This window comes from Coniosporium apollinis, assembly GCF_000281105.1.
Source record: "Coniosporium apollinis CBS 100218 chromosome Unknown supercont1.7, whole genome shotgun sequence".
NCBI lineage: Eukaryota > Fungi > Ascomycota > Dothideomycetes > Coniosporium > Coniosporium apollinis.
In genome coordinates this window covers 1788-15605 of record NW_006913269.1, presented here as the reverse complement: position 1 = coordinate 15605, position 13818 = coordinate 1788, and the positions used below count along the sequence as shown (strand labels likewise).

General features: G+C 51.2%; 6 protein-coding genes across 6 annotated transcripts; 3 read left to right on the top strand and 3 right to left on the bottom strand.

Moving 5' to 3' along the window:
- Window positions 1–347: 347 nt before the first annotated feature.
- Window positions 348–2115, bottom strand: W97_01887 (uncharacterized protein; the record flags this gene model as incomplete). Its single annotated transcript, XM_007779790.1, has 2 exons — window positions 348–2055; window positions 2108–2115. 2 exons carry the CDS (start codon window positions 2113–2115, stop codon window positions 348–350), a joined length of 1716 nt encoding a protein of 571 aa, XP_007777980.1.
- A 701-nt stretch (window positions 2116–2816) lies between these two features.
- On the bottom strand, window positions 2817–3497 carry W97_01886 (uncharacterized protein; the record flags this gene model as incomplete). Its single annotated transcript, XM_007779789.1, has 1 exon — window positions 2817–3497. The coding sequence occupies one exon, from the start codon at window positions 3495–3497 to the stop codon at window positions 2817–2819; it is 681 nt and encodes a 226-aa protein (XP_007777979.1).
- Window positions 3498–3921: 424 nt separating this feature from the next.
- On the top strand, window positions 3922–5869 carry W97_01885 (methionyl-tRNA synthetase; the record flags this gene model as incomplete). Its single annotated transcript, XM_007779788.1, has 2 exons — window positions 3922–4443; window positions 4490–5869. The coding sequence occupies 2 exons, from the start codon at window positions 3922–3924 to the stop codon at window positions 5867–5869; spliced, it is 1902 nt and encodes a 633-aa protein (XP_007777978.1).
- An 880-nt stretch (window positions 5870–6749) lies between these two features.
- Window positions 6750–8297, top strand: W97_01884 (uncharacterized protein; the record flags this gene model as incomplete). The annotated part of the gene is made up of 1 exon (XM_007779787.1): window positions 6750–8297. One exon carries the CDS (start codon window positions 6750–6752, stop codon window positions 8295–8297), a length of 1548 nt encoding a protein of 515 aa, XP_007777977.1.
- Window positions 8298–8951: 654 nt separating this feature from the next.
- W97_01883 (uncharacterized protein) lies at window positions 8952–9617 on the top strand (the record flags this gene model as incomplete). The annotated part of the gene is made up of 1 exon (XM_007779786.1): window positions 8952–9617. The coding sequence occupies one exon, from the start codon at window positions 8952–8954 to the stop codon at window positions 9615–9617; it is 666 nt and encodes a 221-aa protein (XP_007777976.1).
- Window positions 9618–10733: 1116 nt separating this feature from the next.
- W97_01882 (uncharacterized protein) lies at window positions 10734–12341 on the bottom strand (the record flags this gene model as incomplete). The annotated part of the gene is made up of 4 exons (XM_007779785.1): window positions 10734–11225; window positions 11329–11849; window positions 11910–12006; window positions 12141–12341. The coding sequence occupies 4 exons, from the start codon at window positions 12339–12341 to the stop codon at window positions 10734–10736; spliced, it is 1311 nt and encodes a 436-aa protein (XP_007777975.1).
- Between the last annotated feature and the right edge of the window lie 1477 nt (window positions 12342–13818).

Below are 13818 nucleotides of genomic sequence, written 5' to 3'. Positions count from 1 at the left end.
GCCTGCCGCAAACCCTACGTGGTGTCGGTGGGCGCGTGATGACAATCGTAATATACGACGGTATCTGATGAACGATGAAGACCCTTTTTCTTTGTATACTAGCGTTTGGATTCAGCAGTCACTTGACAAACGAAGCTTCACGAGAATTGGTCATTCTCGATAATGCAGTCTGTTTCGTGATAGCCTTGTCATCTCTATATTGAAGCTTGATGGAACGATTGCAGCCCGCAACGGAGCCCTACCATACCATGCCAAAAGATACAACATTCAAAGCGCCCGCCAGCCAGAACACCAGCAAACCCAGTACAACAGGATATCGATGAAAGTCTCACCCAACCTAATCCGCCTCATGCCCCTTCCACCCTCGCCCTCTTCGCTTCCACCCAACCTCCTCCCCCATCAGCGGGCAAATTGCTCACATCTGCTAGCGGCGGCCTCGCTCCAGCCATAGCCTCCGGCGGCCTCTTCCCTCCCGCTGGCCCCGGCGGCTTGTATGACGTCCGATTCGCCAGCGGGCTTGGCACGCCTCCGCCCGGCATTCCTATCCGCCTGTTCATGTCTGCGTTGGGGTTGATGAAGTTGGGACGACCGGCGAAAGCACCATTGCCAGGGCCACCACCAGTCGGCGCGCTGACATTTGGAAGAGGGGCCAAGGGCTTCGGCTGGCCGCCGTCTTGCTGTATGGTGGCGTTGGTGAGGCCCGCAGCACCGAGTTTGGCGATGTCACGGGGGATGGGCGCGGATGTTTTGTGGTTTACACCACTCGTGCGGCGGAGCGATGGGCTCTCGGCATGTGGATTGAAAGCTGGGACGTTGGGTGGGATGGGAGCTGGACCGTTGCCTTCGGTGTTTTGGAGGAGCTCTGCGGCGCGGCCGGTTATGAAGCCGATCGGAGGTGCGTTGATGGGTTGGGCGTTAGTGTCAGGTAGGTTAAGGTCGTTTGTCCGAGGTGCTGAATCAGGTGCGGGAGAGTTAAATCTTGTCGGAGGCAGACTGCTGCTGCTGTTACTTTGATTTGGTGGTTGAGGTCCCGAACGTTGCTGCTGAGGTCGAGGAAGGTGTGGTGCATCGTTCGGCGGTGGCGGCATGCGGTTAGTATTGACCTGGGGTCGTGCGAGCTGGCCATTCGGTGTCTGTGGAGGCCTTTGTTGTACAGGTGGTCTTGCCTGGTGTCCTTGTGGTTGGACGGCGTTCGGCTGCCTCGGAGCAAGCGACGAGTGCACCTGTTGTATAGCCTTTGGCATCTGTGGAGCTGCTCTGGTTTCCTGTATCTCTGAAACGTACGCAGAGTCGTTCATACTCTGGTCGATATGGCTTTCTGAGAAGTCAACCTCGTCGAAGACATCCCCGCCGAACTCTTCTCCAAAATCTGTCCCGTTCGATACACTCGACTGTAGGCTAGACACCCGCGCAATCTTTGCTTCTTTTTCCGGAGACGGTGGCCGTGTTGGTGGTTCCTTAACAGGTGCAGGTGCAATGTTCGTGGGACGATGTAGATTCTCCGCGTCCCACCTCGGTTGCTGCGCCTTGACCTTTTCAACCCGCTTGAGATACTCCTTGTCATACAGACAGTTCCCCAGGATGTTGCCAAAGTTCCGCAAAGCTCTTTTCATCGCATCTGTAGTCGCCTCCTTTTTCGCCTTCTCGAACGCCGCAGCCTTTCCCTTGCAGTTCTCAATATGACCGTAGCCAATATCCTCGTGGTGTGTCCCATCTTTCAGCGTTACCCTGACGATGGTCGACAGTCCCAGGGAGATCTTGCCGGTACTTTGCGACTCGTCCACGAAATCGATTTGCACATTCTTGATCTCGCTGCTCCATCCGTTGAATCCGAAGATCTCATTCGCGAGGTTTATCGCCTTCTCTGCCGCGAGGTAGGAGACCTTGGCCCCGCCTGCGCCCTGCCGTTGAGATATGAATTCCGGTCCAAGCTGTTTCGAGAGTCGGCTCTGCAGGGTCGCTATCTCTTGCGCTGTGTACTCGTTGAGGCGCAGCGGTCGCTCCTCGAATGGGTTTGCTCCGATGCCGTTCGTAACGCGGTATTGGTCTCCAGGTCTGCTGCCAGTCTTAGCGTTGAGCTCTGAGCTCTCTGCGCCGGATCACTTACGCAGGCATTTTGCTATGTTTTGTCAGGTGTTACGGTCATATTTGAATGGGTGAGGTAGTATTTGAAGAGGTCGTGAGGCCAAGTTGGGTTGGGTTCGAGCTGTTACCTGAACAGGCGGCGACGCGCGTGGAGAGCGCCGGCAGCGAAGACGCGAGCTTCTCCGTCATCCTACGCCACTCCGGAACGCGCATCACGTGATTGTATCAATCGCCTCAAGCCATCGAGAGGATGTTAGTTTGAGGCAGGGCATGCATGTTAAACAGTCATATCTGTACTGGAAATCACATGGTCAAGCGATGGACACGTGGCAATGTATTCTTTAAAACACCGTTTACTTTCCAGCTCAGCCGATAGGCTCCCCTGGCTATACCGTTCCCACTGAACTATGTCTAACTTTACAACTACAAGATGGAAGGCGAAGTGGATAGTTACAGCACATTGTACAGGGCTCGGAGACGCTCGAGTTGCAGTCTGTGGTCTCCTCATTGACGAACGGGTCAAGATCTCCAGTTTCTTGGATCGCGTTCGACCGTCAAGACCTCAAGTAAGATGAACGTGTCTTGTGCCTCTAAGTTGTCCGGTTTCGAATAGCGTGTCCTGAGATGCCAGTAGCATGTGTGTTCCATTGTGGCTCTCCGCTACCTGTAGTAGCCAACTAGACTGATGGTGCAGCCGCTCAGATACAGTGATAGATCTAGAGCGTAACTATTCAAGACCGAGCGCGGTGAGCACTGGCACCAAAGTCCTCCATGTTGCTTTCAGGCTTCTCATTTTGCGCGAGGCGGACGCTGCGCTTCTCGGACGCGCCGTTGCTCAGGGCGTCGGTGCCCTCGAGAGCAGACTCAACACTGCCCTCGCCGACTATCTTCTCAATGACCTTTGCTTTGGCTGTTGCCCGCTTGAGACGGTCATCGAAGTTTGATACTGCGTCCTCTGTGTTCTGTGTAGAGAGACTGGCGGGTTCCGTCAAAGCAAACAGCGTTTGGATGTGCTTCTCCAGCCTCGGATTGCTTGGAAGGAGTGATAGTGTGATCGCCGTTGCCTGCGGGGTCCTTTGGGTATCTTCCTCTTGGGTGTCAGCCTCTACATTGCCGGCATCGGACCCATTCTGACCACCCGGCTCTTTCAAGGGCTTTTTGACTTGCTCATGTTCAATGGATGAATCCTGTAGAGCTCGAATTTGTCGCATCTGTGGCAATCTAGCAGCCCACAGAGCCGCTTTCCCATGCAGTGCACCCATGGCAGCAAACTTCTCAAACCCCTTCTCGAGACCAAAGACGCGGCCTTCGATGCGGCCGGCTTTCGAGCCATCTGCCACTCCGAGAGCATAGCCTTCCTGGTAGTACCTCTCTTCTAGGTCAAGAAGGCCATCAAAAGGATCTGGCTCCATGGCTTTCTTGCGATGGCCACTGATAAAGAACTTTGAAGATGTGTTTGAGCAATAGAGGCGTCGGAATCTGTGGCTGGTGAGTCGGCTTGGAAATGCAGCGCGGGGCACTCGCCGCAGATCTCCGTCAGGGACAACAGCCCACTTTGGACGCTTGGGACAGTACCAAAACTTATACCTGACTCACGCTCGTTCTCTACAGTACGATTGCTTCAGAGCTGCCCAGCGAAGGCTCCAGAAGAGTTGAGACGAGCTTGGCAGCATACGTATCGCTTCACATCCCGCAACAACCCTCACTGAAACCTCGAATACCTCTGTCAACACTCGGCATCACACGAGCTCACGCGCCGCTCTTCACCTACGTTCGACCACCGATACTGGGTGTCCTGCAGTCCAGGCCCTTATCACACGCGACCTCTCGCCCAGCATGGGCTCGGAGAAGAAGATACTGCCGGAGCCAGGCAAGAAGAACATCCTGATCACCTCAGCGTTGCCGTACGTCAACAACGTCCCACATCTCGGCAACATTATAGGCTCGGTCCTGTCGGCGGACGTGTTCAGCAGATATTGTAAAGCCCGAGGACTCCCTACATTGTTTGTCTGTGGCACAGACGAGTACGGAACGGCGACCGAGACTAAAGCTCTGGAAGAAAACCTCACGCCGCAACAGCTGTGCGACAAGTACTACGCACTACACTCCCAAGTGTATGAGTGGTTCAATATCGGTTTCGATATCTTCGGACGGACCCCAACGCGACAACAGACCGAGATCGCCCAAGACATCTTCCTGAAGCTATACAAGAACGGTTATCTAGAGGAGCGTGTCACTACCCAGCCATACTGCGAAACCCACAAGTCATTTCTGGCGGACAGGTTCGTTGAAGGGACATGCCCCTTGTGCGGATACGAAGACGCGCGGGGCGATCAGTGCGACAAGTGCGGTCATCTTGTAAGCCTACCTCTCTGATCCAGCGTGCGTTCGCTAACCGTCTCAGCTCGACCCCTTAGATTTGATAAACCCTCGGTGTAAACTCGACTCTGCCACACCAGTACCGAGAGAAACCAAGCACGTCTTCCTACAACTCGACAAGCTCCAGCCTGCTGTAGAAGAGTGGTCAAGAAAGTCCAGTGCTCAGGGCAAGTGGTCAAACAACGGAATCTCTATCACAGAACACTGGCTCGCAGAAGGGTTGCGCCCCCGTGGTATCACTCGGGACCTTTCGTGGGGCACCGCAGTTCCCCTTGATGGATATTCGGACAAGGTGCTCTACGTCTGGTTTGATGCTTGCATCGGCTACGTCAGCATTACCGCGAACTACACTGAGGACTGGGAGAAGTGGTGGAGGAACCCCAAGGATGTCAGGCTTTACCAGTTTATGGGCAAGGACAACGTGCCGTTCCACACTGTTGTCTTTCCTGCATCACAACTTGGGACTGGTGACACCTGGACCATGCTACATCATCTGAGCACAACCGAGTACTTGAATTACGAGTCCGGCAAATTCTCGAAGTCCAGAGGAATTGGCGTGTTCGGGAACAATGCTCGCGAAACCGGAATACCCGCTGATGTTTGGCGCTACTATCTCCTCTTGACTCGACCCGAAACCGGTGACTCGGAATTCTCCTGGAGATCTTTCATTGATGCGAACAACAACGAGCTTTTGAAGAACCTGGGTAACTTCTGCAACCGGATCATTAAGTTCGTCAACGCGAAGTACGACTCTGTGGCACCGGATTACAGCTATGCCGAGTACGAATACTTTGAGCAGCACAAGCGCGATGTCAACGCCAGCTTGAAGACATACATCGAGGAGATGGACGACGTAAAGCTGAAGGCTGCGCTCTCAACCGCAATGAACGTTTCCTACCTTGGCAACAGACTGTTGCAAGACAACAGGCTCGATAACAAGCTGTTAGAGTCGGATCCGGCAAAATGCGCTGCAGTCGTGGGCATGGCCCTCAATCACGTTCATCTCCTTGCCAGTCTCATCGCGCCGTACATGCCCGGCACCGCCGACTCGATCCTCGCGCAGCTCAACACTACCCTCCTCATCATCCCAGATGATTGGGAAGCCACCAGTATCACCGCAGGTCACAAGATTGGCAAAGCCGCGTATCTTTTCTCCCAGATCAAGCCAGAGAAGGAAGATGAGTGGCGAGAGCAGTTCGGTGGTGCAGAGGCACGGAAAGCGAAAGAGGAGGCGGCTGCGAAGAAGGCGCAAAACAAAGCTGCCAAGGCGGCGAAGAAGGCTAAGAAGAAGGAGGAGGACAAGAGTGTCGAAGCCTCGGAGAAGGGGAAGGGGGAGAGGGCGGAGCAGACGGCGGAGGAGCAAATTTCGGAGGGTGTGAATCAGATTTCGTTGCAGCCATCATAGATAAGACAGTGGGTACAAAGTAAAAAATAGATGCTTGCCTTCGCGTACCTGATTTATGCCGCACGTATCGTCATAGCTGGACTAGTCTCGGCCTTACTACTGAGCATCTTCCGTGCTCGCTCTGAACTTACCGTACGCGTTTGGCGGCGCTAGGTTCCTACCTTCGAACGCTACTGCAGGTCGACCCCGCACAGGTTCCAATATAGATTAGTGTTCTGCACCCGCTGTGTGAGGGGTGGAGGCACAAAGGATGCTTGTTCAAGGAGCTTGATTGGTTCGGATTGGTCTATCTGAATGATGCCGAGCTGGAAACCCAATGTTAACCAGAGCTTGGCTGACTCAGCTAGTGGTGACCCACCACCGCGTCACTAACCCCATAACTCAAATCGCAACCTCAAACGTACATCTTCCCCCACACATCCAGTGCTACGCATCAAACGTATACACCTCTCTTGTGGTCTCACCGAGAGTCTCTCCAAAGAGGCAGGATAGTTTGCAGAAGGTCGTGCACTGCTTGAACGGCCAGGACTTCTAAACTCGTTGCCCAGTTGGGACATCCAGTCTAAGAACCATACCTCAAATGTCCCATGCGGTTACGTCCGGCACGCTATGTCCTCGCGAGGAGCATGCCAAGGGAAACAGTAGACGATCAAAGCAAAAAGGCCGTCATGGCATCCAATGGCAACACGCGTGCCGAGATCATGTCACGTCAAAGCATGACAAGCCATGGACAAGCAGGATCTGGAACAGACTATTCGATGACTGGTGGTCGTGGGAGATTCTTGGCTGGCTTTTCTCCTGTGTGACCGTCCTTGCAATTATTACCATCCTACGAATCTACGACGAACATCCTCTCACAGACTGGTCGGGGAGTATCACTATGAATACAACCGTCGCACTGTTGACGACGGTAGCAAAGCTGGGGTTCATAGCAGCAAACTCAGGAGCTCTTGGCCAATTACGCTGGAACTGGTACAGCAAGCCCCACTTACTCAGCGATCTCAACAGCTTCGACGACGCTTCCAGAGGTTCGCCGTGGGGCTCTGTACAGCTTCTGCTCAAACTCCACGTTCGGCATCTGGCGTCAACAGGAGCTTTCATCTCCTTAGCTGCCATTTTCTTCAGTTCTCTTACTCAACAGGCGCTTACTTTCCCTTCTCGGTCCATCGCTTCGGGCTCTGCACGGATGCCTCGTGGCTACAGTTATGTGACGGACACGAGCCAGCAATTCATCCTCGATACGACAGATATAAACTTTGTATCGCCAACGGATTCGAACATGTTGGCCGCTGTTGCTTTCACAGCTTACAATAGCTCGAAAACAATCTTGCCATCTTTTGCCCTTGAGCCTGAGTGCCTCAGTGGAAACTGTACGTTTGAGAGCTACACATCACTCGCTGCTTGTAGCGAGTGCACCGTGGTGAACGATCAAGTTACGACGACCTGTGTTGGGGACGCTTGCTATTATACTCTCTTGATGAATCAGACGGCCAGCTTGAACGGTACATTGGTTACAGGCGTTCGCTACAATTCCACGGCAGGCTTACCTATATACACCGTCTTGAATGTCACGTCCAACAACTACAACAACCGACCCTTCGAAGTTGTCAACGTGTCAGCGCTATACACAAACTACACCATAGCCTCGAATGACTCGTCTACAATCGAGGTTGGAGCTACTACTGCCATGAGTTGTGGTGTATTCATGTGCGTCAAGACTTTCAACAGCACTATCACGAATGGAACGCTCTCTGAGATGGTGCAATCCACGCACTACATCAACGCGTCTGCTTTTACTCAGTCAAATGGGGTCTATAAAGCACCCATATCTGCTGCAGGATTGCCCGGAAATGCCACCCTTGTGATAAGTCAAGACTCGTTGAATGTTTTCGGCCAAAGTCTCGCTTTCCTGTACACTGGCTCCGCGATCCTTGGGCCAGGATTCCGGAGAGGAGATAGTGTGCCCACATACGCCTTCGGATACACCTCTACAACTCTGCAAAGTCTTCTCAACAACGGCTCTGTAGACATCGAGCAAGCCGTAGCCAACATCGCAACTGTGATGACGAACGTCATCCGTCAGCAGAGCGATCCCATGCAATACTTTGTGGGGACGTCTTACTCTTTGGAGACATTTCTTGTGGTACGCTGGGCATGGATCGCTTATCCTGCTACCATTGAAGCAGTAGTACTGCTCTTCTTGCTCGCGACAATTTTCAAAACCGGCCGCAGTGGCGTTCAATCTGTCTGGAAGTCCTCTCCGATTGCACTTCTTTTCCATGGGCTGGAGGATCGAGGCGAAGCTCTGAAAAATGTATCGGAGATCTACGAGCTCAGCGAGATGACTGAGTTATCGAATCAGATTCGCGTACAACTCGCTAGGCAGGGACCGGGCACAACTTTAGTAGATGCTCAAACACAGAGTTAGCAATAACTTGTTTCCAAAACAAAGCATTTCTTTCGTGTTTGCCATGGGTTTGATTCTTGGAAATATTGGCGCCGAATTTATTGATTAGGAACAGTGCGGTTTTGTAGCTTCATTTGCATATCAACCGGGAGTCTTGTGAGGCTCACGGCTGGGTTGCAGCGCGTGTTTCGCTAGTCTGGTCCTCTTCGGAGCTTCTCTTCACCAGAATTTTTCGCGATGTTTGCAGCGCATTGACCGCTGAATTTCCGTAGTTTGTAGTCGTGGGTCCGGAGATCTTCCGCTTGCAATTTGGGTGCTAGTCCGCTCTTGGTCTTGCACATGACGGCCTTAAGCTCATCTCTCGAAGGCCTCGGCAGTGCTGTGCCTTAGCATTCATGTGCGAGCGGCCATTTTCTGATGCTTTGGTCCAGGACGTATTTCAATACCGTCTTTCTGGCATTCTCCGGACCGTTGGGCTCAGGTTTGGTCGAGATTGTGTCCACCAAGGTCGCTTGCTGTGCCGCTGCATAAGATCTAGGAACCAACGCTAAGAGTGGATTGAGAGCGCCACCGTAGGGCGAGCGGACGGAAGAAATTACCGGGAGACAGCGGAAACGAGGCTGGGTAGTCAGTTGTGATAGCCACCAACCTGTTTGCGAACTTCCTTCCCTCGCAATGGATCCTAATCTTCCCACGGCGATGAATTTCCATGCCAGCCCGGACCGAATTCGGCAGGATCTCTTTGATCGACTGCACTGGAATGTTTTCGGTCCTCTGGGCGATATTTCTGTGCGGGACGGCACAACGCTCACTCCTTTCACGGACCATGCTATCGGATCCGAGAGCATAGCAGACCCTCCCGTCGCCAGGATCGCTGTACAAATTAATGCCTGTCAGGAGAAGTACTCTATGGATGAGACTGAAGAAGAGAAATATCGATACCAGTCACCGGCGCCGCTAGTCATCGAAAAGTTCGACGGTGCTCCTATCTTGCTAAGCGACTTCGTCGCTCAAGTTCACCTATTCCTGAATGCCAACAAGGAAGAGATTTACAAATGCGAGGACGAAATCTACACCCAACCGACAGAGCTAGAGGACGGCTGGAAGTTCGTTGGAGTTGATCCCGACGAATTCGACTCTTTCGAGGACGAGGACGAGTCTGCGGAGCCTAGTCATTTCTGGAGAAGTGGGAATATCCCGGCAGACTCTAGATTCTTTTTCGATCAGGCTCAGTTCAACGCAGTCGACACAGATGAGTTCGAGGCCTATATCACTTTTTTTGTTGAGGGCAACATGGGAACCTCCTTTGAGCAGTTCTGGGAACGGCGAGCTGGAGTGTAAGCGGTGAACAGCGCCTTGCCTGCTGAGTGCCGAGCTCAAGGGGCTGCAATGTTGGAACCTGTCAGCCACCATCCGGGCGCTCAGGCATCGCATAGAGAGCTAGCTGGGAGGTTCTTGCTTGTGTTCCGAACGACTACGTAGCCGAATCGTAACACAACCTACACTAGTGCTACGGATATTGCTCTTACTCTTAAGTAATATTAGAAGAGTAATTCGATAAATTATTCCACTTACGCTTGCTACACAAAGGGTACCTCGTTTAGCTTTTACCTATTCGACTCCAATGCCGTGTCTAATAGAATTGTAATACACCGAACGCTAAAGAATATTAACGCTATCCACTTCTGCAGCCTCAAAAGAACTAAGCTCCAGGCTCCGGAATATCACGCTGCTGTATCCTATTAACTATCAACTTGCCTGCTATATATTGTCCTTATGTACATTTCCCTTTATATTATACGCTAAACAATAATTCCATACATTTTCGGTCTACTTTTTCATTTTTGAGAGACTTCTTGTACTTGTTGCTCTCCGCTGAATCGTAGAAAGTGAAGTATATTATTGTTTGCTTGCAAGAGAAAAAGCATGTACAAGAAGAGAAACCTCTGAAAGCGGATGACGGTCTCCTTGCAAGAGAATTCTGCGTATCATTGCCTGCGGCCTTCTGTTCATCAAAGGTACGCAAGGACTTCTCACTCTATTCGTTCCGAGTCAACCGGGTCCCATGCTGTGATAGCAGCAATATTGGCAGTGCGGTTGCTCGACAACAGGCCAACTGCGACGGTCTCTCGTAGACGTAGCGAGGAGAAGCCACGACAGTGCATCTGAATAGAGCATTCGCTCGGCTTTACAGGGATGCGCTGCGCGGATAACCGGCATGAGTCTTGGGACATGAGGTCTCACACCTCTCCGGCTACCAGCCGGACTGTGCCTTCCGCTGGCTCGTGGAGTCGTCGATCGTCTTTTCCTTCGCAGTCACGGTTGGCTGCTGTCGTCGTCGAGGCTGCTGTCGTCGTCTTCCCTGCCGGCCTGGCACGTCCAACCTTCTACTCCGATCCTTCTTTCGGCGGCGACGCCTGCGCGTCCTCAACTGAGATGCCGCGTTCCTGCCACCGTCTACCGTGGTCCTCCCTCGCGGTGCCTAGCTTCCCGTCTCTCTTGTTGTCGTTTCTTCTCCCGTTCCAGTCGACTCAACTCCACATGCTTCAACTTCGCGTCTAGCAGAGGTTTTCCTCCTGCTCTAGTCTCATCCTCGAAACTTGGACAAGTGTCCGGGTGCTCCATCATGGTGGGCGGGCTGACGAAAGAAGCGTGGGAAGGTTGAGGCGAGTGCAGGGAGAGGCGAAAAGGAGTTAGGTGGAGGGAGGATAAGCGGAAGGACTTTGGCCGGAAAGAGGACAGACGGACGGATGATACGCTGGGAGAAGATACGCTGGAAGAGGACACGCGGGGAGAAGGCCCATCGGGAGAAGGTACGTCGGGAGAGGATACATGGCCGGAGGATAAGATTGCGTAGAGGCGTTTCGACAGGCGGGTCGAGAAGCGGGAAAATATGGGTGACACATATATAGTGACGAGTGGGCGTATGGCAGGGGCGCAGGCGCAAATCTGTGTGAGCTGAGAGTCAGTGTCGGGAGTTGTGGGAATGACTGCTGAAGGTTCCATGCGAGCAGGGATGAATTTTCGTTGAACAGCAGGATAGAAAACTTACCACGGCCAAATCAATTTCTACCACCGCAGCAATCCACAGCGGGTAAGCAAACCACGTTTCATCATACGAATTCATCAAACTCTTCCAGATGAAATACGTCCTTACAATTCCCGCCGTCGTCACTATAAAGCCTAAGCTTAGTAGGATCACCACGCCCACCCGCTGCCTCTGAGGCATCTGCAATTGGGCCACAATTGGAATCGGCAGGCTCGCCACTAGTAGATCCGCCACGCAGTTGACGATTCCTGCGCCGAGTGTAACTGGGCCCTCGGGCAAGCATTTATTCATCTGTAGCGGGAAGGCCCAGTACGCGGAGACGGGGTAGCATTGGAAAATGGTGAGGGCGACAAAGGCAACGCAAATGCAGGCGTTGAAGGCGTGCGTAAGGTGTAAGGCCCAGTTAGACCAGCGAATATTACATTGCCGGGTCAGACGGTAGTAGAACTGAAGTAGGGACATGCGGACAAAGGTTGCGGCGAAGATGAAAGTCATTTTACCAGCGAAGGCAACTTTGAGGGTGCCTGCACGCGCGGTAGAAGGTTAGTGTGGGGCTGTCTGCTTGGGAATGCAAGCAGGCGCACCCGGTACGGCGTTCCAAGGTATGTCCCAAACATGTCTGTCCCAGTAGTAACGGGTGTTGGCAAGCATGACAATGATAGTTAGGGTGACAGTCGATACCTGAGTATTCAACAGCGTTAGCGGTGAACGGAGAGACGGTACGATCAGCAACAACAGCGTGCCGATCAGCGCGGCGAACAGCGCCCAAGTCGCATACTGAAGGCCAGTTCGCACGCATAGCATGAGGTTCTTACTAGAGCGGCACAGATGAGGTAGTCATCGGATCCAAACCAGCGCTTGATATAGAGGCGCGTGTATACGCGTAATGCTACGGCGATGACGACGAACGAGATGAAGGTAGAATTAACGATCACAAGCGCCGGTCCTCTTGTCTGCGGGTTGTCATAGTTGGGTAGCGGAAATGATAAAAGGACGTCGATGTCGGAGGTGCGCATCTTGCCATGCGGCTTCCTTGGATGACAGAACAGAAGAGGAAGGGCCTCGTAACATGCGGCAGAGATGCAGAGGAAGTTGGCCTCGTTAAGGCGGAGGCACGAGGGGTGGGATAGGGAGGAAGTCTCGCCGGATGGAGCGTTGAGAAGCGCATGCGGCCATGGGGCTAGAGTGAAGACGAAACTGACGGGCCTTCAGGTCAATAAGCCGCTGGCGCGAAGGTTGCAGCTAGGGAGAAGAGAAGCAGAGGCTACGCGGGGGTCCCCGGCATACAACCTCGAAGTGAACAGTGGGAAGCAGGCAACCTTTAGGCCGTGCGCGGGGCTTGTGCCTGCTGCCCCAGACTGCGGGGACACCGATCGCCATTAGTTCCGTCCGAACGGGCTAAACTACCAAGTCATGCTTAGCTGTCGTAGGCAAGCTAGGGCTGCAGCCTGTCAGGGGCGCATGCAGAGCTCAAGCCGTCCTTGTGTCGATGCTCGTATCGATTAGTCGAGAACCTGGCGCGCCCGCGTTTCTATCTTCTAACACGTGGCGCTACCGCGCTCAAGCTCGTTGCCCTAGTGTTATATACTATACTTAGCTGTACTACTCTAAGGCTTAGAGTTAGAAGTCTAGTTCTACTACAGCTAGTCTATACTCTATACTTTCTCTTACTACTAGTACTAATATAGTACTCTAGATATAATAGTAGATAGCTAAATTATTACACTAAGTACTATTATAGTAGTGCAGGAGGTTTATCACGTGGGAGCTAGTATAGGGTGCAAGTATAGAGGTTTAAGATTCTTTATTAGAAAGATAACTAAGATAGTTAATTATTAGTTACATTATAGTATTAAGTAATACTATACTTATTCTATATATTATTTAGCCTTATATAACCTATTACTATAATTCTATCGCCGTCTTAATAGTTCTATCTTAGTATCTTATCTCTATAGATATATATAATCTACTTACCTAAGTCTATACTTAAACCTCTTACTTATAATATTTTAGTAACTATACTAGAGGACTTTATAAGATAATATATAGGCGTATAATTTGCGGTTAAGAGCTATTATAAGAATTAGAACTTGTATTAAGAATAGTATATAGGCTATAGATATATTATAGTAAGAAACTATAGATATAAAGAACTTAAAAAACTTTACTAGGTATAGAGTATTAATAATTGAAATAATAATTAAAAAGAGAGCTCTCTTAACTTAGTATTATAATAATATTAAGAACTCTAAAAATTTTACTAGATATAGAGTATTAATAATTAGAATAATAATTAAAGAGAGAACTCCCTTAACTTAGTATTATAATAATATTAAGAATTCTAAGGACTCTACTAAGTATAGAGTATTAATGCGCTAAGACTATAGTTAGAAAGAGAACTCTCTTAACTTAGTATTATAATATAAGTACTCAATTAACCTTGAAAAGATTTAGTTTAGATTAGAGTAACTAATATTAATATATAGACTT